Raw genomic sequence first — 22,118 nt, 5'->3', positions numbered from 1 at the left:
TACAGTACCGTATAGTCAGAGTACAGTACAGCAATATGTGCGGTAAAAGAAAAGAAAAGCAGCCTCAGATTTACAGTACAGACAGACATCTGTAAATACTGTAGAATTTGCACAGCCAAGCGTGTTCGTGATGGTACTGTACTGTACATTGTACAACACTCATACTGTACTGTACAACTGGTCTAGAGTCTAGACTGCATTCTGTTTATTTTATTGAGGGGCAAAAAATTAGCAAGTACAGTATCTGGTCAGAGATAGACTAGGTAAGGTAAGATGGCGGCCGCTGACGACGTGGTGGAATTAAATCTAGACCAAGAAAATATATGCAAGGTTAACCTCCATGGTAAGCAAAATGTCAGGTGTAAGAAACTTTAATGCAAGTACACACTTACATGAATGATAATAAATAAATAAATAAATAAATTGCAATACGGTCGATTTTGCTGCACTTTTGCATGATTTAGCAAATCCCTTGTATCAGTAAGTAAATACACGTAAGTTACTCATGCATGCTAACAATATTCCCACAGTTTACGCGAGAGCCTTAGTATATAATTTGTTATCAGCTGTTAGCATAAAAACCCTTAGCATTGACGCTGCCAACACTGGATTAAAATTTAGTATTGTTCCAAACTTCAGATGAAATATTAACTGATTACTGTATATTGGTAAATAAATTCGTGCATACGTGGACGTAAAACGTCGACTATACGTATAGTTATTAATTAGCTATTAGAAATACGGTATCGAACTCAAGATCTAATATTGTAGGTAGCATTTGATCCCAAATCATAAACATCAGAGTATCATTCTCACATAATGTTGTTAAAATGTAGTAATATCAACGCAGTAAGTTAGATTATACATTATCTAATCATAAGTTCATTTATATTGCACTGTACTGTACAGTACTGGAATACCGCAATCCCATTGATGGTTATAAAATCTTACTGTTATTTGTATGATGGAATTTCCTGTTGCAAAGAAATTTAAATGACCTAGTAAGGAACTTCACATCACTTTATCATATTTATCATCTACACTTATACCGCAATCATTTAGTGATATAGTATCAACAGATCCTATTATATATGTTACTCTAACAAGTAAGAACCATCAATTCATATCTGGTCATCAATTGTCTCAATACTCGCTAATTGAATGTTCACGCGGGTACCAGATGTGACAACTAGGGCCAAAGTGTTTTGTTGATTTACTTTTAATAAACAAGGTTTTTTAAAAGTTTTACGTTAATGGCACTATTTCAGGTGCAACGTTAACATCTTGGCTTTGCGATGGCACGGAAATGCTATTTGTAAGGTATTGTGCCTCAGTATCGATTTCTTATTGAAATCATTACATCAAAACATTGTATACATTTGTATCGTTTAGCGAACTTACGTACGTTTAACGAATTATTGTTGACTGTTACAATCCACAGCCAGCAAGCAGTTTTTAATAATGTTAAAGCTATTCGTGGTGGTATACCCATCGTTTATCGTAAGTTCTATCGTCAGCTCGAATTAAATTTCATAATAGATGCATTGTTAGGCTTTTAGTGAGATGGAGCAAATCAGTGTGCTCATCATGCGGTATTAAGAGCTACCTAGTTATCTTGCGTATGTTGATTATATTGAATGGAAATAAGTCGCATGATAATTACGTAACTCTAATATCGTAGCTCATTTTGGCCCTTGGGAGCTTGGACCACAACATGGATTTGCTCGGATAAGTCGCTGGACTTTGGAAAAACCACCAGCAAAGGTATCTAAAATGTGCAGAGCATGGATCATTCTTTGCTGCAAATTCTTTTAATTAAAAACAGAAAATTAGTATGATTCAACTGATAATTCGTGGTCATTATATAGCGATGTAGAGCAGTAAAGACACAAATCATGCGTAATATATTCGAATAGGAAATAGAAGTACGAGCGTAACGTGATTAAGCTACTTTGTACAAGTGCTTGTTAGTATTCTGTATATTGCAATCTTCAACGATTGCTCTTATTATTATGAGACGTAGGACAAAATAGTAAATGATATTCGAGCACATTACGAAACAATAGCTGTTACAGTAGCTGCCATAGATTAAAGCTGATTTTATTTCAGGATGGGGATACTGTTTCTGCAACGTTTTTACTACAGGATAATGAGAACACAAGACAAATGTGGCAAGATAATCGGTATGATACTATCACACGAAACAATTCTGATATTAAGTTTAGTTGATTTCTAACCAATTTACAAACTCGACTTTACACTTAAACCCCTTTAATTATCTATTCTTTTGCTTTAGCTTTAACTTGTTTTACACTGTCATCATCGGTAAGCGTCAACTGAAGCTCAAATTAGACGTTAGAAATGAAGGTAAACTATCCAAATTTGCTGTTACTGTTGAATTAGATAGATTTTGATAAAATTATAAATACTGTAGATGTATGACTTGCAACTTCATTCTATAGGCAATGACTCCTTTGAATTTACCACACTTCTACATACATACTTTAAGACATTGGATGTAAACAAAGTTACAATTTCTGGCTTAAAGTCATTAAAATATATTGACAAGGTAATTTATTTTCCTTACACTCTTTAGAATTAAACAGGTTGTAAGACCGTCATAAGATCATCATTAGTCCTTGTATTTGATGAGAATTGGTTACGTATTAAGGTATTTCTTGTAATTCTTGTACCTGCAGGTAAGGCAATCCAAGAAATTTGTAGAGGAAAATGACTTGGTTACAGTTAAAGAATTTGTTGATCGGTACGAGTTGCTTTCTCGAGTTTATCTTTATCCCGTTTAGTGTAAATTTTCTATTTACATTATGTATTGCTATACCGTTAATATGATCATATATTACTACACTTAACTACACTTTAACTTAACTGATCATTATTGACAACTACAGAACTAATATTTAATATGTAATTCGTTAAGATTGTATATAGGTTCAGTAGATAGAAATGAAGTTACTAATTTGAATGGCAATCAGAACGTTGTTATGACGCGCGTAAATCTGCCCGATGTTGGTCAGTAATAATAGTGTAATAGGGTATTATTTATCGCAATTTTAGTAATATAATAAAATAAAAATTTGTTTACCCTGTATGAATACTACTGTATGCTTTGTCTATATCATGCTTGTTGATCAATGAAATGGAGTAGTTGTGTGGAATCCTTGGCAAGAAAAAGCTAAAGTAATGTCAGACTTTGGTGATGAAGAGGTAAGTCATCAATATAAATATTATGTAGTATGCATGATTTGTTGTAATTAAAGTAACTTTAAAGTCGCTATAGTTGTTATACAGTAATATAACCTAACTTTGGAATAACTTCTGTATTTAATAGTATAAAGAAATGATTTGTGTCGAAGCTGGATATGTAGCTAAGCCTCGTTCTTTGTCTGCCGGTGCAAGATTTGAAGCTTCAGTTGTTCTTGATGTTATCTAAATTTATATTGATGACACTACATTTCTACAGCATTACATCATAATATTAGAGATTTTTGCAAGTATTTATTTTATCTTCTTGAAAATCAAGGTATCGGTTTTGTTTATGAGTGAAGTAATTTCTGTTAGATAATTGATATTGGGTTAGTTTATCCGATTAGAAATTCTTAATTACTAAAATTGCACAAAGTCGATGTAGATTTATGTATTGAGCGATAATTAAGACGGTAAATTGAAATGCTCTTTTCGACCATTTCGAGTCTTGGCTTTATATATATCGATCTTAAATATGTAAGAGAAGACAATACAATAACATGCGTTTGAGATAATAAATGAACAATCTATGCTTTGATACCCCAAACAGAACATTCCAGACGATCGTTCGCATTGAATGCGAAAGTTTTTATATATTTGTAATACTGTATTGATGGCCAATAATATGCAGTATGTAGTGTAATGCTGCAATTCCTATGCCTGCTCCATTTATATTTACAATTTATACTTATATCCAATCCTCAAATTTCTCGTAACAGCTTGCGTAAACTATCTACACAATGAAGAAAATAAGAATAGATGGTGGTGTCATTAATTACACCATGAATTTAAAAGTAAAACCTCAATCGCTGAGATTACTCATGAAGATATTACTTATAATTATTGATGTTAATCCTTATTATATGCTTATATTAGTGAACTGTATTCCTATTAAGGAGTGTAGAAAGCTAGCTCGTATTAGTCGTAATGCATTAATGAAATACAGTGAACAGATTTATGTAGCTTTTTGACTACGACGTTTCTTTTTTTTATGCCAAGCTGATTCATCTCGTAGTACACGCTGTAAATGGCCGCTTAAATCATCAGATTCCTTTACTTGTATACCTTTCGATTCACTAATATCGAAATCGTTCTTAGCCGCTGTTGACAACATTTCCTTTGGAAGATCATGAATAAAGTTAACTGATTTCTTCCCTCGTCTATTTGTAGCTTGTTTCATCGATTTACTGCTACTTAATGATTGAACAAGGGTTTGCTGAGTTTTTAATCGTTGCAACGACGCTTCTGATGGTCTTTTCTTCGTAGAAGTAGTGGTTGATGCAGTTACACTGAGTGTTTTAGTTCTCTTCTCATCTGATTGTTATACGAAAGAGTAATATTGTTAGCAATTAATTCGTGTTGTAAAGAAATTGTACTCAAGGCCAGTTATATTGAATATGTTAAACTTTGGTATAATGCTAGATAACTAGTGCTTACAATCTTCCACCATTTTTTTAGTCCTTTCAACTTCTGAGTCGCTTTCAGACGAACTTTCACTAGAATTAATACTATCTGTATACGATTAAGAAAAAAAGCAATAATGATCATACTGAAAGAATATTGCACTAATATCATAAAGTGCATAAGCATTAACCTTGCAATAATAGCAAGTTTGTTAAAATACACGTATATGTTAAATAATCTTGTAGAGAATTAGTATTAACTTACCTGAATCTGATTTTTTATCAGATTCAATTAAATTATCCTCCGTAATCTTAGTTTTTTGTACATCTTCTAGGCTGTGTTGTAGCTTCAACTTCTTCGAGTCATTTTTATTTTCATTTATAAATTTTGCCTTCCTTTTCGTTGACTTCGCCAATTCTTTGTTCAAATTTTTTCTCGGTGATGCGGTTTCAGGATTTAAGGTATCGCTAGGTCTCTTATTATCTGCAATAGGGATAAAGTTCTTCTTACGATTACTATTATTGTTTGACAGAGACTTCTTATCAGTATTAACAATTGGTGATGAGGAACTTTCGCTGGCGCTACTGCTGCTACTATTTTCACTGTCGGTGCTTTCACTACTTTCTTCAGTGTCCGTAGATTGATTCTCTTCGTTTGATTTCAAATTTTTATGGTTTACACTTTTAACAACTCTAATGTTAGTTCCATCCTTCGATTGCTTAACAATATTGTCTTTATTCGCAACATTACCAGATTCATCACTGGCATCGGTTTCGCTATCATCGCTGGTATCGGTTTCGCCATCATCACTGCCACTGCTGTAAATAGAGCTACAACTTTGGTCGTGGCTAATTGATATTTTGTCACTAGAACCATCGCTTCTGTTAATATTATCAGTATTATTGGGTTCACCATTTGCTTTTTTAACAGAGCTGCTTTCACCATCACTAACATCGGCAGATAATTCTTTGTTTAAAATGTCTCTAGAATTGCTGTCATCACCAATACCAATATTAATATTGCCACCAGTAAGATTTTTCTGCTCATTCTTTCGGGAACTTTCATCTTCGGTTAATATACTGGCGCTGTTTCCATTATATCCTTTACCACTTTGTAGTTCCCTGTCAGTAATTCCACTGACATCACTTTTGTCGGTAGCCTTACAATGATCAGTGATAGCGTTATCTTGCATTTTGATTAAATTTTTGGAAGCTGGAGAACTAACATTATTACAATCTTCATTTATATTTTCAATATTTGCAGTCTTTATAGCATTGCTAGTAACAGTTTCAGCTGTCGATGTCGTAACTTTATCAATACTTGTATTCGACAACTTGCTAGTATTATGGGGTTTCGAGCTAATAGATTTCTGCGTTGAAATTTCGAGATTTAGCAATGCGTTATTTTGATTAACAGCATCAGCTACGTTTTCAACTGGTATATCGCGTGTCGTACCATTTCGGGCCTCTGGAACTGCAATTTCGCTATCTGAGTTAGAAATTTCACGTTGGTTTATGTTACTGATATCGGGATTTTCACGTTCAGTTGATGTTTGCTGATTTATCACTATAATTGAAGTAAGATAAAATAGAAATTAATGAGAAGTGTATTTACATAAGGTCTTTAATTCGTGTCAGTTTCAACTAATTATGTCGTTACAAATACTGTCATTGTTATCATTATAATTACCCAAGCCTGTTGTAGTCTCTCCAAAAAGATTAAAGGCTCCTAAAGGTATTTCAGAGCTGTGTTGATTTGAATTTCCGTCGTGAGATCGAGCAGCTTCCGTTTGATTAACTTGAGTTATTGCTGTAGTTGTTCCCTTTGAGGATTGTGCCAGTGGAAGTGTTCTGTTGTATGGGTGATTATGACTTAGGAATCTTTGAATAAAAGGTGTAGAGTGCGTTCCATAACCATCTCTATCTTTATTGCTCCTAGAGTTGCCTAAGCAATCATAGAGGTGATATAAACACACGCTGTTCATTTTGTACAGCTATTAAAAGTGAATAAACATTATTTACCCTTACTTGTAATGTGTGCGGGAGTCTTAGACATAAAGCTGTTGCCTTCTGGAGATAGAAAACTTGTCTATAGATTTTAATGAAAAAAATATATCGTCAAACAGCGATTATGAATAATAAATGTATGTATGATATTCTATACAAAGACTAAATTAGTAATCAATTTTACATAGAGCTTACAATTGATGATGCATGATATCCAGACGAGTCATCATCCCGTACTTTACTGCTAGTATTTAAATACATACAATTACTTCAAGTATTGAATCAAAAAAGCAGTAATTTTGGGGGACAATGATTTCAATTATTAGCTATATAATACCTATCAATACTTTGTATACTAGAATAATTAAGCCGGGAATCATTCGAATATCCCATCACTTCCATGGAATTACCAACAGCTAAGGAAATAGGGTAGGATGATTCTAAGTCACAACCGGTATCGTCTTGGAGTCGAACAATATTAGAATCTCTATGGATGCGTTTAGATTAATTATTCAATGTCAGGGTGATATATTGGACAGATATCATGCTACTTAAGATCAAAGATGATATGATATTACCTTTCGAGTGGATATAATCTGTGAAAGACGGCATTGGCTTCAAACACTGCATTGCTAACCGAAGTGTCGTCTGGAATGAGAACCTAGAACGAATAATGGTCAATAGTAAGACATGTTGATTTTGTAATTACCGAAGAAACTATGATGACGTTAATGCCATTTTTCAATATTGTATACTCGTATGTGGTTAAGATATATAGATTGTAAATAAGTACTTGGTCAATAGTTAGATCAAGAGTTCATTACTGGATATGTTGTAAAATATGTATAGCGAGGTAAAAATCCATTGCTAGTGTAATATTCTATTCGTAGAAAGCAACATCTTTTACTTGTACGCGTATTGTAGTACGAGTGAGATTAATTTTGAAGGATATGTCCGTGACAAAGATTCGAAGATTAAGCACTATCATGTTGAACGTGCGATTACCGCAGTACTATAGTCTTCGATCTAAATGATAACATCCGCTGATAGCTACTAGATGTAAAATTGACTTTTTTGTATCCCAATTTAAGAATAAGAAACTAATAAGTGATTTGGAAGTGCTAAGAAGCATCAAGTGACAATCCTACGCGAGCTCTTACATAGGAGAACGCACTATACATACGGCTTCCAGTGAAGCTGAGGTCTATCAGTCCGATTGACGATGTCCGACAGAATACAATTGACACTAACTGATGTAACTCTGATGTTGGCTATACTGTATGTAGCTGAACTTTGTATCATAAATTAATGACTCCACTAAACTGGTGGATTATTTCTGCTTGTAAGCACGCTTTTACATGTTGATACAGCACTACAACTAATCGACAGGTGCACTATGTACTTTCATTGGTTGCAATTGCAGTATTGTCCTAAATTTCTCCTCATCATGTTGTAAAGGAAAATGCATTTATATCCACTTTGATCTCCATTATTTTCATGTCATTATCTCATGTAGACTTCAAGACCCCTATGAGGATAATTTCTTCTTTTTATCGACACCTCAATCTCTTTGCTAGGGAAATTCTTCCCCATGATTGATGATTATTATTACTGGCTGGAGGTCGAGAATGTAACATAGATCCTTTATTCAGACCTCATTCAATGCGTAGAAACATATAGTAAAATTTCATCATGACCACTTATCCAATCTCCGTATACCTCTACAGGACAGCAAGATGCTGTTATCAACCTACCACAAATCGATGAGATTTGAAATTGACTTTCAACCTCAGTAGTGGAAATGCTCTCTTGTCCATGTTTCCATCAATTCAGTCATATTCTGGCATGGATCTTGTTGGTGTTGGTTGTCAGTGAGTTTTCTGGGACTCCAGTACAGCACTGTACTGTCCAGTACGCGAAGCCTAACCCTTACAGTGTACAGTACGCGGTTACACAGTCGAAACCTTCTGCATCCTGCAAAATAATAATCACATGTGCGCATACCAAGAATACTGTGCTGTACTGTACAGTACTTTTGACTCGGATACAGTGCAAATACTGTACAGTCCTGTACATTGTACTGTACACTGTATACAGGACAGTAGTGAGTCCGTTCCGTTCCGCGGAGCAAAAACCCTTCCGCGTCCGGTCCTCAAGGTCTGGACCAGACCATGAAGAACTTCGAGTTCGAGTCCTTCTGTCCTTGACTCTACAGTACAAAGATCTAACCTGTTTACGCTATACTATTTACCTGTCAACAGGCTCAGAGATCGCTATATAAATGAGCGTATCTCTTGCTAACGGTAGTAGTGATTATACCTCGTCTCTCTCTTGTTATCCTCTCTGTCTTTCTTTAATAAACATAGTTTTCTTGACTGTGAGTTGTACGTCTCTGCATACAGTACAACAGAATATATTACACAGTGTACAGTACGTTCGTACCGTACTATATACTGTGGGTTACAGTACACTGTACTGTACTGTACTGTACAGTGTAGTTACAGCGAGTCCTTCTGTCCTTGACTCTACAGTACAGTGCACGCTTGTACCGTACTGTACTGTAAACTGTAAATTACAGTACATTGTACTGTATATCCCCTCACTTGCGATGTAACGTTACACTCCGTGTACAGTACTGTACAGTTACTCCTGTTCACGGTTGACTCTACAGTACAATGCACGTTTATACCGTACTGCACACTGTAAAATACAGTACATTGTACCGTGTGTCCCCTCACTTGCGATGTAAACTGTACTGCACACTCAAGTGTACAGTACAGTACAGCAAACGACGTTCTTAGCGTACAGTACCGTACCTACGGCCTATCCAATTTGGTGCAGTTATCCTACACTATTTATCAATCAGCGCGGTAGAGGAGCGTCAAAGTATCGTGCGGCTGAGTGTCACAGTATCAGGACGATTCACCTGCCTGCGGGCCTACACTCTACTTTCAAGCTATTCGGTTTTCTTCAAGCAAATTTTTATTTTCAAAGCAACAATGGCCAATAATCATTATCCTTATTCCTCAGGTAATACTTTATTATTTTTCTTGTCGTCTTGACATATTTTACAATGTTAGAGAATCCATTTAAATGATGCTATCTCAACGTAGCTATTTGAGAGCGAGAGCTGTGGAATATGGATACTGCTAGGAGAAGGACAGTAGTAATGTACAGTATCAGTTGTTCGAGGATATAGTCGATATTAACAGTGTACGTAAGAATGGATAACTTGAGTTATACTGGTCATGCTAGATATAAAGCATGTTAGGATAAAAATAGAATATCATTCCTTATATCTGCGTTTTCTCATACAATTGGCGTGTTTTAAAATAAATTGTAGTAAGGTACACCTCTAATTGTATCCCATTTTTAGTTTATACATGGAATTGGTAGACTTGAGATTACAGTATGGTCTCAATAGGAGACAGTGTTGTTGTGGAGACAATAATGGTTTACCTGTAAATTACACGTTGCAACTGCTATGTACGATCTTTCAGCAGCATAGGATCATCTGATACAAATTAAGAATTGTTTAATTGTATTATTCATTTCCAATGAACTTAGTATGCAAGACTACCAATGCTAAAGGATAAGATAGTCTTGCCAGTTGCAAATACGATAATGAGATCACTGCAGGTTATATTCATACACGTAATGCTAACTTCTAAATTAGACGTGCGTATACGGTAAGTTGCCCTTTTGCAATGGACAATTTCTGCTTACTCGACGCTGCTATAATGTAGCCTTCGCATAGGCAAAAAGTAGAAAGAAAATATTTTTCTTTTTTCACCGACATCTAAATGACTAAAATTATAACTTTAATGAAATCATTGTAGTGCGAGAATAAATCCAATGCAATCTTCTTCAATCCAGGTTATCAATATCTTGATGAATTTTACTTATCACAGTTATTTCATAGTATTTTATTAAATTAATTGACGTAACACTTACAGTGCACGTAAAGCGCTGTAAAAGGAAAGAAAGGATAAGGACTACAGATAAGATGATTTATTCCATATCGATATCGGATTATTCCGGTCATTGTTAGTTTACTATGCAATAGGCAAGTATTCGCCATTAATTGCACATATAGTTCTCTGATGTATGGATGGATGTGTAACTGAATGACCCATACCAATACCAATATAGTAATTAATATATTGTACCGTGGTCATGACACCAAAATTGCAGATATTGTAATGTATTTATAAAGTACTGTAAATTGATCTCACAAATGTCGCACTTTGGAAAACTTTAATTTGAAGTATATATTTTATGATGGATAGGAAGACTAGGATAATGATATCAAAATAGAAATCTCTTTTATTTAATCTCGCGTTTTATTTATTTATTCATTCATTCATCGAATGCTCTAATCGAAATCGTACTGTACTGAATAGTAATTATTTTCAGCTGCACTGTTACGTAAAATCTCACCTTTAATTTCTTACTTGGACTGATTATACGATTTTAGTACCGGAAAGTACGTCACTAACGCCCTTCAATCAAGGCAATTACCTATCCAGGCCTCCTACTTCTGCAGCCAGTTATACCGACAGCAGTTACTCTTACAATTCTAACAGTTCCTTACTACAATCTCAGATGACTTCTAGTAATAATTCAGGCTTGCAACATACACCAACTAGCGGCTATTATTCCTCAAGCGATCAATCTATGGATTATAAAAGCGTTGGATATCAATCAATGCATTCACAACAGCACTACTACGACAGTAGAACTCCCACATCGTATCCTAAACGGACATCTTATTATTCTTCGCCGTCTTCTAGCAATATGTATAGTCATCAAAGTGGGCATCGTCCGATATCTTACGGCACAAGTATTAATTCAGCTGCAACTCGAAGCAGCATGGGTAGTTATCACAGTGGCCATGAAAGTACTACAGTTGGAAATAGGACAATGCATCATCCTCAAGCAATGGACAACGAAATGGGTCGAATTGGAGGAGGTCATCAACACTATGACGAATCCAATTATTATGAACCTCCAAATATGCTTCATAGCGGCGATAGCAGTCATTATGATTATGATCTCCCTGTCAATATGTCATCACATCACCATCGACAACAGTATCATCCATCTCAACTACAACACCGTCAGTCTCAATATAGTAGCTATCAATCTATGCCATCGTCCTACGGTGGACAGCGCAGTACCCCTGGGATGAATCGTAGCAGAAGGGGTAATATTCAATCATCCTACATTTCCAATAGAAATAAAGTTCAGAAGCCACCATCGAAACCGATTTATTGCGAGATATGCCGCATTAGTTGTATGAGCGAACAGGTAGGAGAATAGCTCAATAGCCTTGACTTAGAAAACCCAATTAGATTTAGAAAATACTAATTTCTTTCTTATATCCTTCGAACGAAATACATGTAAAATACGATCGTATTCTTTCATTTATTGTTTGTAATATTATGGTAAAATAATCTTACCTGCGTCGAATTTACGTTATATTTATTAAGAACAAAATAGTTTATAGAGGATTTAGCATATACTGCATAGAATAGGATAAGTTCTTTTAATTATTTACTCTAAATGAAGACAGAAATGAAAAATTACCGTCACGATTCTTATAACTTAATTTCGCTAGAATGATGAGTCTTACTATCGAGTGATGTTCTAAGCTTTTTCTTATGTTAATGTACGAAAGTGAAGATCATACGGTATACTGAACATGACTAAAAGTCCTCTTGTTTAAATAGTATTATTAACTATAACCAACATTTATACAGACTTACAAGGAACACACAGATGGACAGAAACATAAAAAAAGAGAACAGCAGTCAGCTAAAGCTACTAGTGAAAAAGGAATCAAATGCGAATTATGCGATATTGTTTGCCTAACAGGCGAATCCTACGATGCACATATTAACGGTAGCAAGCATCAAAAGGTCGTGTTTAAATGTCGACAACTTTATCATTTAATATTCTTACTGATAGCATATTGCACGTATAGATTTTCAGTATTTAATTATATTAGCAGCTGGATGATAACTCTCCTCTGTCTATTGAAATTGATACCTGCAGGTAGTGCGACTCCATAAACAATTGGGAAAGCCGATTCCTGATGCTCCTAGCCCGGAAACTATCGCCCGTATCAAAAGTGAAATACTAGCTCAAAAGAAAACAACAGATCAAAATTTAGATAATAAAGAAGAAATTAATGTCTCAGAAGAAAATGATAATATTACAAGTGGTCCCTCTACTACCCTATCAAACGTTGTTTCAAATGATACCTCTACTAATGCAAATGTGCAGCCAGCTTCACCTAATTCACGGCCTGTTCATTTAAACTCGTCCTTCAATTCTGCAGAAAGAGGTATACAAAATGATTTAACTAGCACATCAGTATACGTAAACAGAATCTACGCCTGTGCAGAATGTTTAGCTTTTTAATTCAGTAAGCTGTAATTCGTAATGAGCTTTCCAACAACTTTTCCAGATGTAGCAAGTCAAAAATCGATTGCCAGCGATAAGACTTCAATAGTCACTCCTTCGTCTAATATTATTGGTAAGAAGTATCTTAAGTAATCATAATTATGTTGCATATTTTGACGCACTATTATAGAAATACATACCACAATCAGTAATTATAATTGCTAATTTAATATCCTAACAACCGTCCTCTTATATCATTTTTTGTCACAGGTGAAGAATATTGTGTTTTAACCCCTGATAATAATATTAAAGTTCCTAGATTTGAATGTAAAATCTGTCACTGCAGCTTTAATCAAGCTGATAGACATTCTCACTTGAGCGGCAAGCGACATAAAGCGACATATTATCATGTTAGTACAGATTGAACATTGTCATTAAGTGAGTGCCTAATTTCTTGTGCAAGCTAGTAGTAAATTTACATGTATTTTCTTATAGATTAAAGGCTATGAAAACGAATCGAATCACGAAAAAACACCTCTTTCTGGTAAAATAGAACGTAAAGAGATGGAAGATCTTAGAAATGATGGTTATTACCCATCACCGACTAAGAAACGTCAAAAGGTTCTATCTGATGCTGAAAGCGAGCCAAAAATCGTTCCCGGTATTAATGATCGGCCTCCATCTTTAATGTCCATATATGTATCTCATAATAAGAAAAAAAACACCTCATCTAAATCTCATAAGGTAATTAAATTTCGGTATATACTGTATGTGTAAGTGGAAATTTGGTTGCCTGAATATAACAACGTAATATTTCTTACATGCATCATTTTATATTTCAGGGAGCATCTTACTTTATTCGAGGCACTCCTATTGTGGAGACAATAGAAGATCGACTTGTCATGAAGAAACATGACATTATCTTTCCTAATCAATCTGAAGTAACAGAGCTTGTTCCTCACATTCAGAGTTTAATTACTTACTCAGAGTATTTACTTTATTAATTACTGTTTATCCAATCAATTAGATCAAAACTATGCAAGATATTATTATGATTATTGAGAGTACTTTAAAGGATATCTCTGACGTTATGATTAAGACGTGAGTATTTTACATAAGATGCATTTAAATACTACAGTAGAAAGTTTTTAACATTGCTGCAGGAGATAAACCAGCATAAGGCAATATATACTTTTTGTACTGTCTTTTCAATTGCAATAAAGAAGTCTTTTCTTCATTGCAAGTATTTGTTTAAGAAATATGTATAGCCTTTAGCACTAAAATAATACTTAAATTTGATACCTAAATCCCAAATAAATATATCATTGTGTTTGTTTCTTATAGCGAAACTAACATTGGAGCCGTAGAAGAGACAACCGTTGTCAATACGCTTAGATCTGATGATGAGCAGACGAATATTGATGTTGCAACGGCCGGTAATAGTGCTGACGTTAATAATAAGACAGCGTAAGCATTTAGTAGCTAATTTTTGACCTCTAACTTCAGACAGTTATTAATTAGATTATTTCATAGTACTTAAGTGGTAATAAAGTTTTCTGTACTCAAAAATAATAATACTTAATTTTATTTTTATGGTTGTATAGGACACCGACGGAGCCCAACCAGTTGTCATCTGATATTAGTACGTTTTTGAAAAAGTTGATTAAAAATTTTTCTATTCCGACTTTTATCTGCTGACACACGTATTATTTTAGGGCTCTTGCAAGACATACGAAGAATAGGAACAATTGCAAAAGGTCTTATGTTGAATGGTGATAAGCAAGCGGAATTGGTAGTATTGTGTGCTGGTAAGCTGGATAGATAGATGCAGTACTGTCAGTGCAATACAGTATGATAACAGCTATCTCATTGACGTCATATGTATTAATAGCGATTAAATACTAAAACCGTCTTAATCCTAGAAGAACCTACGGTATCGCTCTTGCAAGGTGTAGAAACCAATATAAAAGAAAGATTAGCGGTTAGCACGAATGTCAGACAAGAATCACTTAATAACACGATGACAGCCCCTTTTTAATGTACACTTGTATATTGTAATTCTTACAATTATATTTATAGGGCGATAACTATGAAACTAAATGCGATACTGAAGAAGGTATAATAACCATTAGTCATGATCACAACGAAGAAGTTAAAATATATCTTACTTCAGCTACGATGGAGTCACAGGATGACTGTAAGTACGAATATTTGTATGGCGGAGGATATTATTGCTGGTTTCATTTCTGGTGATAAATATGACAAAATGTAGCATTAGCATTACCGTTATACTTATGAAATTTTTTCTTGCACATGCAGCTGATAATTATTCTATCGGAGTTGTCGATAGGAAAGCGTGTTTAAATGCTCTAATGGAACTACGTCGATTCGAATGGTTTAAAGTATGAATACTACAATGTATAACTCTGAAGTGATGAAATTTTTTCGGTACTAATGGTGCTTTGCTTTGTTTAAACTGTAGAAAAACGTAATCGATTTGGAACCATGTTTAATAGTTATGCGGATAATTTACGATTACTGCAGAAGGAATTCAACTTGGTCGGCATTAAAATTTTGGGTAAAATATTTGTATTTATACATGATATCGTTTATGAAATTTATTACACTTTATTTACTTACAATCTTTTTCGTTGCAGCCTATGGAAGTATTGATACATAATACAATAAATAGTTCGGATGTTGGCCTTGGACCAGCGAAAGCATTTCGACGGTTGCTTGAAGTTATAGCATCTGGAATATTATTACCGGGTAATAAATTATGGCCATTTTTGTTAGTATAAAAGTATAGCCATCATATAAAGAACACTGGAACTTCAGTCTTTTATGGTTTTTTACAACCGAATATTTATACCTAAAATTTCCTAAATGTTCTAAATCTATCATCAGATGGTCCAGGTGTCAAAGATCCGTGCGAAAAGGAACCGTGTAATGCGTTTGGTTACCTAGATATTCAAACGGCTGAAGATATCACATCGTCCGCACAAGTAATAGCATACAAGTTAAGAAATTTGACATAAAATATAGTTTATGATAAAGTGTGTTTATTTCTTCATTTTTAGTGTATGCTGCGCCAAGTAGTTTTTCGCCAATTACACAAAATACTAGATGTTGAACCAATTGCACCACAGAAAAAAGGCCAAGCTCGTAACGAAAAACGTAAGTTAAAGGGGGTGAACAAAGTTCAAGATAATATCCCTGGAAAAAGAAGCCGTTTAGAAAACTCTGAGACACCAATTGACAGAGAAATTGTTGAATCTATGTAACAAATATCTCCGTAATTTCGCATTTTCCTAGCATAATCTCGTGAAATCTTCATAAGTTTTTATATTCGAAATTCGTATGTATTCATATACATAACTGCCTGCTGTGAAGTTTGAACCTTCGATATAACACCCTATCAGCAAAACTTCTGGCAGCTATTATGTCCCACGGTAGCTTATTTAAGGTCTCAGAATTGTTGGATTTTAAAAAATCCTTGCTGATTTGGTACGCCAGTGACTACTAATAAAAAACATTCTAATGTATGGAATAAATTTAGAAGATATTATGCATACGCTGCAGGCTTTATATATACTTAGTTATGTTAAGAGAATGTTTAATAAGTTAAAAAATCAATCACCTGATTATTCAGTTATGATTCCTTTACAATGAATTAGATAAATTAATAAGTGGTCCAGTATTAAAATTTTTGTTTAAAAATTTTCTTTGTTTTTGTGAATTATGCCAACCATTACATACTCGTACAATTAAATCAGGTAAAATAATTTTACCACATTAATTAGTATGAGAGTTCTCTCACTGCTAAATATGATTTTGATTGATCACATCGTCAACAAGACGGTTGCGATTTTCATGTATCTTGTAAATTTTATGGCAATATTTGCTATTACTGTAACTGTTTGGCCATCCGCTGTTATCCAAGAAATGCCAATGTTGGATCATTTAGAATGTATTTTAAAACTGTCTACTATGCCGGAAACTAAATATACTACAGTACAAAATCCTAATGACGAACAGAATTTCTGCTAGCAGTTATTGTAGCCGCTAGCTGTCTATCCCACAATGACAATAGCTAAATATTTATCTCTGTAAATCTTTCCACGTGAATAAATTGAATCGCTTTTAGACTGATACTAAACCTGCCACGATTGTTGATGTATCTTATTATCTGATCGTATTTATTATACAATTAAAGGGGTTATGTGCTGGCAAAAATATTATCGGTACCAAAAAGTGATTAGATAATGTCGTTGCTGATTACAAGATTTAGGATAACGAACTAAGATAATCATATCTCTAATCAAAAAGTCTGTTTGCGATCCCTAATATTCGAGATTATATTACTAACAGTGAACGGGTCTGTACTAATTACAATATTTAAGAGCCATAATATGTATGATTCGATCTACGATGATCGCTTTTAAATGATAATGGCTGTCTCTAATTATGAACTCACAATAAGATTAGCAATTCGGACTGCCGCGATGTATTTCCATAGTTTAATCCATTCAAAAGTTTCGAAATAGTAAATTATAAGTAAAATTTTTCTAAAATTCTAAAACGCGTACAAATATTTCCAACTTGTTAAGATTGGAGCGAAATTGTACCAAAATTACAAGAATAGTAGGTTAAAATTGGCAAGTATATCAGCTCATTGTAGTTTTATTTAGCAGCTTGACAATCAACCAAACATTGTAATATTTGATAGGAACGGAAAAAACACATTATATGCATAATACGAAAATAACATCGTTTTATATGTTTATACAGCGTTCGAGCTACAATTCTTAACCAACAATTTTGAAATCAGTAGATACTTAGCGGAAATGTATGCAAATACCCTATAATATCAAAGGAAGCGCATGTAAAGCCATACTAAAACAAATCAAAGTTCCCCTTAACCTTTGCAAATTGTAATATGCACGTTACGTACATACGTATACGCGTATCTATACTGTACACACGTTATATAAAATCTGATTTATAGTAGGGATACCGCTGTTCTTACTATATCATTTTTTGTTACGACCATTAAGTGTAAATTATGCAAGTAGTGAGATAAACTCGTTAAAGCGGGAAAATGCCAATTTTTTATGGAAGGTGTTTTAAATTATTCATACTCATATACTAATTTAAAATTCGTGTTAAATCTCGCCCATTATAAATTTATAATTTCAAAGATAGTATAAGGATATTGCGCATGGGTTGATTAACATTAATTTATCACGATAACACTATTTAGTACAAACATTGACGTAAAATCGGCTAATGAAAGATATCAAGTGTACTTCGCTCGTACTACATTACCCAACTTTAAATTAAACCGCAGCTTAGAGAAGTGATAATACAGAGATATAATCAACTAGAAAAAAAATAAGTAATAGGATCCGTCAAATTTTTTAAAAGAGTTTCTGATGATATAAATAAAATTGTTCTGAATTTATTATTTTATACAATAATTACTGGTTGAAACTTGATGCAAGCTATTAAATAAACTTTGATTGGAATATTCCCTTGTTACTGTACTTTAATCTATCTGAATTTGGAACATTGAACGTCCACTATTTCATAGTTTATGTTAAATACTTTCATTTCCAAGGCGAATAGATAAAGTAAGCAACTTGCGTGTACTGCGTTACGTAATTAGTAAGCCATCTACCAACAGCTACACTGAAATTCGTTTTCGATATTGCGTCAAACCAATAACCACGAGGTAAATAAATTTTTCTGCTGTTAGTTTTCTTTTGGACAATAGGTGCAACCAGAATATCATCTCCAATAAGAAATTCATCAAAGATATTTTGAGCGGTAGTATCCTTTGGCGCTAACCACCAAATTGGACGTACTATTGGTAATCCAGTTGAAGTGAGTTGTTGATTAATCTGAATAAATTTTGGTACAAGAAACTGCCTACGAAATTGTATTAACTTTTGCAAAAATGCGATTGCTTGTACATCAAAATTCCACGGGCCAGTCGATAATTTTAGTATGGGTAAGTAACTTGATAATTGTATCCAACGAATATACAAATCTCGGTCTAACTTTGTTGATAAAGTTGTGAAATCGAAATTGTTGATTGTTGCAGGAGTAAATAATGGATAACCAATCAATCCTAAAGTTATTGCACTTGGTATAATTGACGGTAAGCCAGTGACATTACTCCAACTTGAGTCTTTTCTTTGCATCTGAATGATTGGATTGAGCTGTTGTGCTTGATATGCAGCTTCAACAAACGATACTGAAGCAATATCTGATACCATCTTATTAAATAGACGAGTATAATGATTTGGGTCATCGAGTGTCCCGAAGGTAACCATATCAGCTGGTAAATAGTCAGCCTCTCCATGTAAAAAATTAAAATAATCGATATGATAATCATGCTGAAATTTTATTAATCGAGATGTAAACCAACGTCTAGCTTGAGGATTGGTAACATCTAATAATACTCCATTTCCTCTCGACCATTTTATGATTGCTAGCACATCTTGACTGTATTTATCTTTCCTTCTAACCCAATAATTATTTTCGATACCTTGTTGAAAGGTTTGAGAGTTGATACTTGCAATTACACTGACAGATAGTGATATTTTTAAACCCCACTGATGTAATTGAAAAATTGTTTTACTCACATTTGGAAATCGATTTTGATCGAAATCAAAGTCACCATGGGCAGTGGAATAGTCATCTCCTAACTCTATTATACTCTGATTAAATTGATAGCGAACAATTTGATCAGCATAATATTCAACCATGGATTGATTGATACTCATATGTTGGTTGGACATTGTCCATATAATAGTACGAAATAGATCATCATCTTTAGCCGTTGTCGGTAACTCGAATAATCTTTTTGCATATATTTGATAAACATTTTTTAAATCATGATGACTACAAACTTGGTACTGTAATGCATGATTAGTTGCATATGATTGCAAGCAAAGGTTGTTTTTAGTGACCTGAACAGATAATTGTTTGGTCTGATTGGCTATAACAATCAAGCCATTAGAGTTGAACCACATTTTCTCTAGGACCGAACCATACGATATTAATTTATAACTGCTAATATAGGGCTGACTAGGTATTTCGGCATCCTTCAGTGGCCAAAATTGTTCATGCATTTCCGATCCGCTATACCAATAGCCACGATCTAAACGAAAACAATCACACAAGGATGTCCATTGGTTACTAGTAGGTTGCCATGTAAAAGAGGTACAATCCTCGGATATTTTACTCATAGTTAAGCTAGTTTTATCTTCCCATAGCAAGTGTAGTTGGTTAATTTTGGTGGTGATACGAGGTATTTCATAACCGATCTTACACCCTAACTTGCCCGATAATAAGATTTGATGCTGGTGAGTTAGATTGGATAATTGAAAGTTTCGCGTCGAGATATTGAATTGAATATTTAAATAAGTAAACAAATCATCATTGATCGGTGGAACATATCGACGAATTAAGATTATACTTAATAAGGTCATTATACCCAATATTGTTACTTTAAATTTTAGTCGTGTCTTGATTGTCAATCGATTATAGCCATAATAAAGTCGTTCTGCGATCGTTGGCGTTTTATCAGATGTAAAACGGACTCGTTTTTTCTTTTTTTTTTTCATTCTTGAATGATGTTGAATTTGTATAGAATGGTCATCATCGTCATCATAGTGCTTACTCCGTCGTTCATCATTAGCAGAGAGGAGACGATAATTAGACTCTTCGGACATTGTTGCAATTTAATTTCGGTTTGTAAATCGTTCGATAGTCATTTTATGAAGAGGATTCATTTTCCTTTCAACTTCATTAGTAAATATTATAATTTAATAATGAACATATCATCAAATTTGTAATTCAATAACAATTTCTTACTAACAGTTATAACTTAGACTAGATATAGTAGACGTTGATGCTTTGCCTAAAGTTCATTTTAGCCTGGTGCAGCCAATAATCACGAGATGAGGATAATCTTGAGATCAAGAAACCTCTGCAGTAGCGCAGATTGAAGATTCTACGGAAGTGGTGAACAGGCGTAGTTGTGCCTGCAGATTGGGTTACTACTGTATACTACAGTGTACAGTATACTGTACTGCACCTCATACAGTACACGGTACTGTAGTTGATAGTCAGTACCGTTTCGGCAGTATTACACCGTGCTGATATTGAAACAGGTGCACAACCATCAACAAAGCAATCAGAGCAGTTCAATAGTATACGAATATACTCACCATCTTGAAGTGATTTAAACTGCTTTGGAAATTTAAGCTGCAGCCTACTACCAAATATTATAAATTCAAAAAATATCAAAGCAGCCATGACTACAGACAATAGTTAAAATGCATCGTTAATTAAATAACCCAATCTAGTGTACACTGTACACTGTACGTACAGCAAAAGACGAATATCATTAATGGAGCTTATTTGAATTATAAATGACTAGTTTAGATGATTTTATATAAGCGTATAATTGTTTTACAGGATGCCACTCTATACAGTTTGATATAAATCCTTATAATAGGAAATATGATTTAGTCAATAACCGGGTGGGACTTTAATTAAAACGTGAAAGTCAGGTTACTGCTAATGCTTATGGGTGCTGCATACACTGATTGAATTCGAGAATTCAAATTCATAAATTTCATACAAATTATTGAAACTGGCCAATTATGTCTACGAGCGCGTATATTCAAGTTGACTCTCTGATAGGGCTAATGGCTGATAGAGAAGCTGTCATCGAATCATTTTCGCTCGAATTGGCATAGATTCGTAAATTCTGTAAATCTCAACATCATCGGGAAACAATTCCAGTCGATATTGTTTATACTGGTATTTAACCCTTTAGACTAAAGTTTTCAACCATGGTGGTCTCAGTAAATTAGAGTAAATATACTATTAGGTAATATCTCGATAATATACGCGTATAATATAATAGAATCATGAGAAACTAACATCTTCCTCCCATGCCCGAGTAGTGCCTAGTAGTCTAGTAGAAATTACTTATGTTTCAGATATTACAGATAACAT

At 34.1% G+C, this 22,118-nt stretch overlaps 4 protein-coding genes across 4 annotated transcripts; 2 read left to right on the top strand and 2 right to left on the bottom strand.

The window, feature by feature from the left end:
• Positions 1-273: 273 nt before the first annotated feature.
• On the top strand, positions 274-3,451 carry TRIADDRAFT_54524 (uncharacterized protein; the record flags this gene model as incomplete). The annotated part of the gene is made up of 11 exons (XM_002110979.1): positions 274-343; positions 1,269-1,320; positions 1,442-1,500; positions 1,682-1,764; positions 2,110-2,183; positions 2,297-2,367; positions 2,463-2,569; positions 2,700-2,764; positions 2,939-3,030; positions 3,167-3,225; positions 3,350-3,451. The coding sequence occupies 11 exons, from the start codon at positions 274-276 to the stop codon at positions 3,449-3,451; spliced, it is 834 nt and encodes a 277-aa protein (XP_002111015.1).
• Positions 3,452-4,219: 768 nt separating this feature from the next.
• On the bottom strand, positions 4,220-8,491 carry TRIADDRAFT_54523 (uncharacterized protein; the record flags this gene model as incomplete). The annotated part of the gene is made up of 9 exons (XM_002110439.1): positions 4,220-4,578; positions 4,702-4,776; positions 4,933-6,234; positions 6,358-6,612; positions 6,696-6,756; positions 6,870-6,918; positions 7,012-7,161; positions 7,253-7,335; positions 8,429-8,491. The coding sequence occupies 9 exons, from the start codon at positions 8,489-8,491 to the stop codon at positions 4,220-4,222; spliced, it is 2,397 nt and encodes a 798-aa protein (XP_002110475.1).
• A 2,980-nt stretch (positions 8,492-11,471) lies between these two features.
• On the top strand, positions 11,472-16,366 carry TRIADDRAFT_54522 (uncharacterized protein; the record flags this gene model as incomplete). Its single annotated transcript, XM_002110978.1, has 17 exons — positions 11,472-11,984; positions 12,437-12,595; positions 12,732-13,023; positions 13,147-13,215; positions 13,353-13,492; positions 13,578-13,826; positions 13,925-14,023; positions 14,110-14,183; positions 14,427-14,549; positions 14,687-14,724; positions 14,798-14,890; positions 15,005-15,063; positions 15,162-15,279; positions 15,402-15,484; positions 15,740-15,851; positions 15,990-16,087; positions 16,163-16,366. The coding sequence occupies 17 exons, from the start codon at positions 11,472-11,474 to the stop codon at positions 16,364-16,366; spliced, it is 2,523 nt and encodes an 840-aa protein (XP_002111014.1).
• A 2,325-nt stretch (positions 16,367-18,691) lies between these two features.
• On the bottom strand, positions 18,692-20,338 carry TRIADDRAFT_22473 (uncharacterized protein; the record flags this gene model as incomplete). Its single annotated transcript, XM_002110438.1, has 1 exon — positions 18,692-20,338. One exon carries the CDS (start codon positions 20,336-20,338, stop codon positions 18,692-18,694), a length of 1,647 nt encoding a protein of 548 aa, XP_002110474.1.
• Positions 20,339-22,118: the final 1,780 nt, after the last annotated feature.

The sequence above is a fragment of the Trichoplax adhaerens genome, genomic scaffold, assembly GCF_000150275.1.
Source record: "Trichoplax adhaerens TRIADscaffold_3 genomic scaffold, whole genome shotgun sequence".
Lineage (NCBI taxonomy): Eukaryota > Metazoa > Placozoa > Uniplacotomia > Trichoplacea > Trichoplacidae > Trichoplax > Trichoplax adhaerens.
The sequence above is the reverse complement of the archived record's forward strand: the minus strand, read 5'-3'. Positions and strand labels throughout refer to the sequence as shown.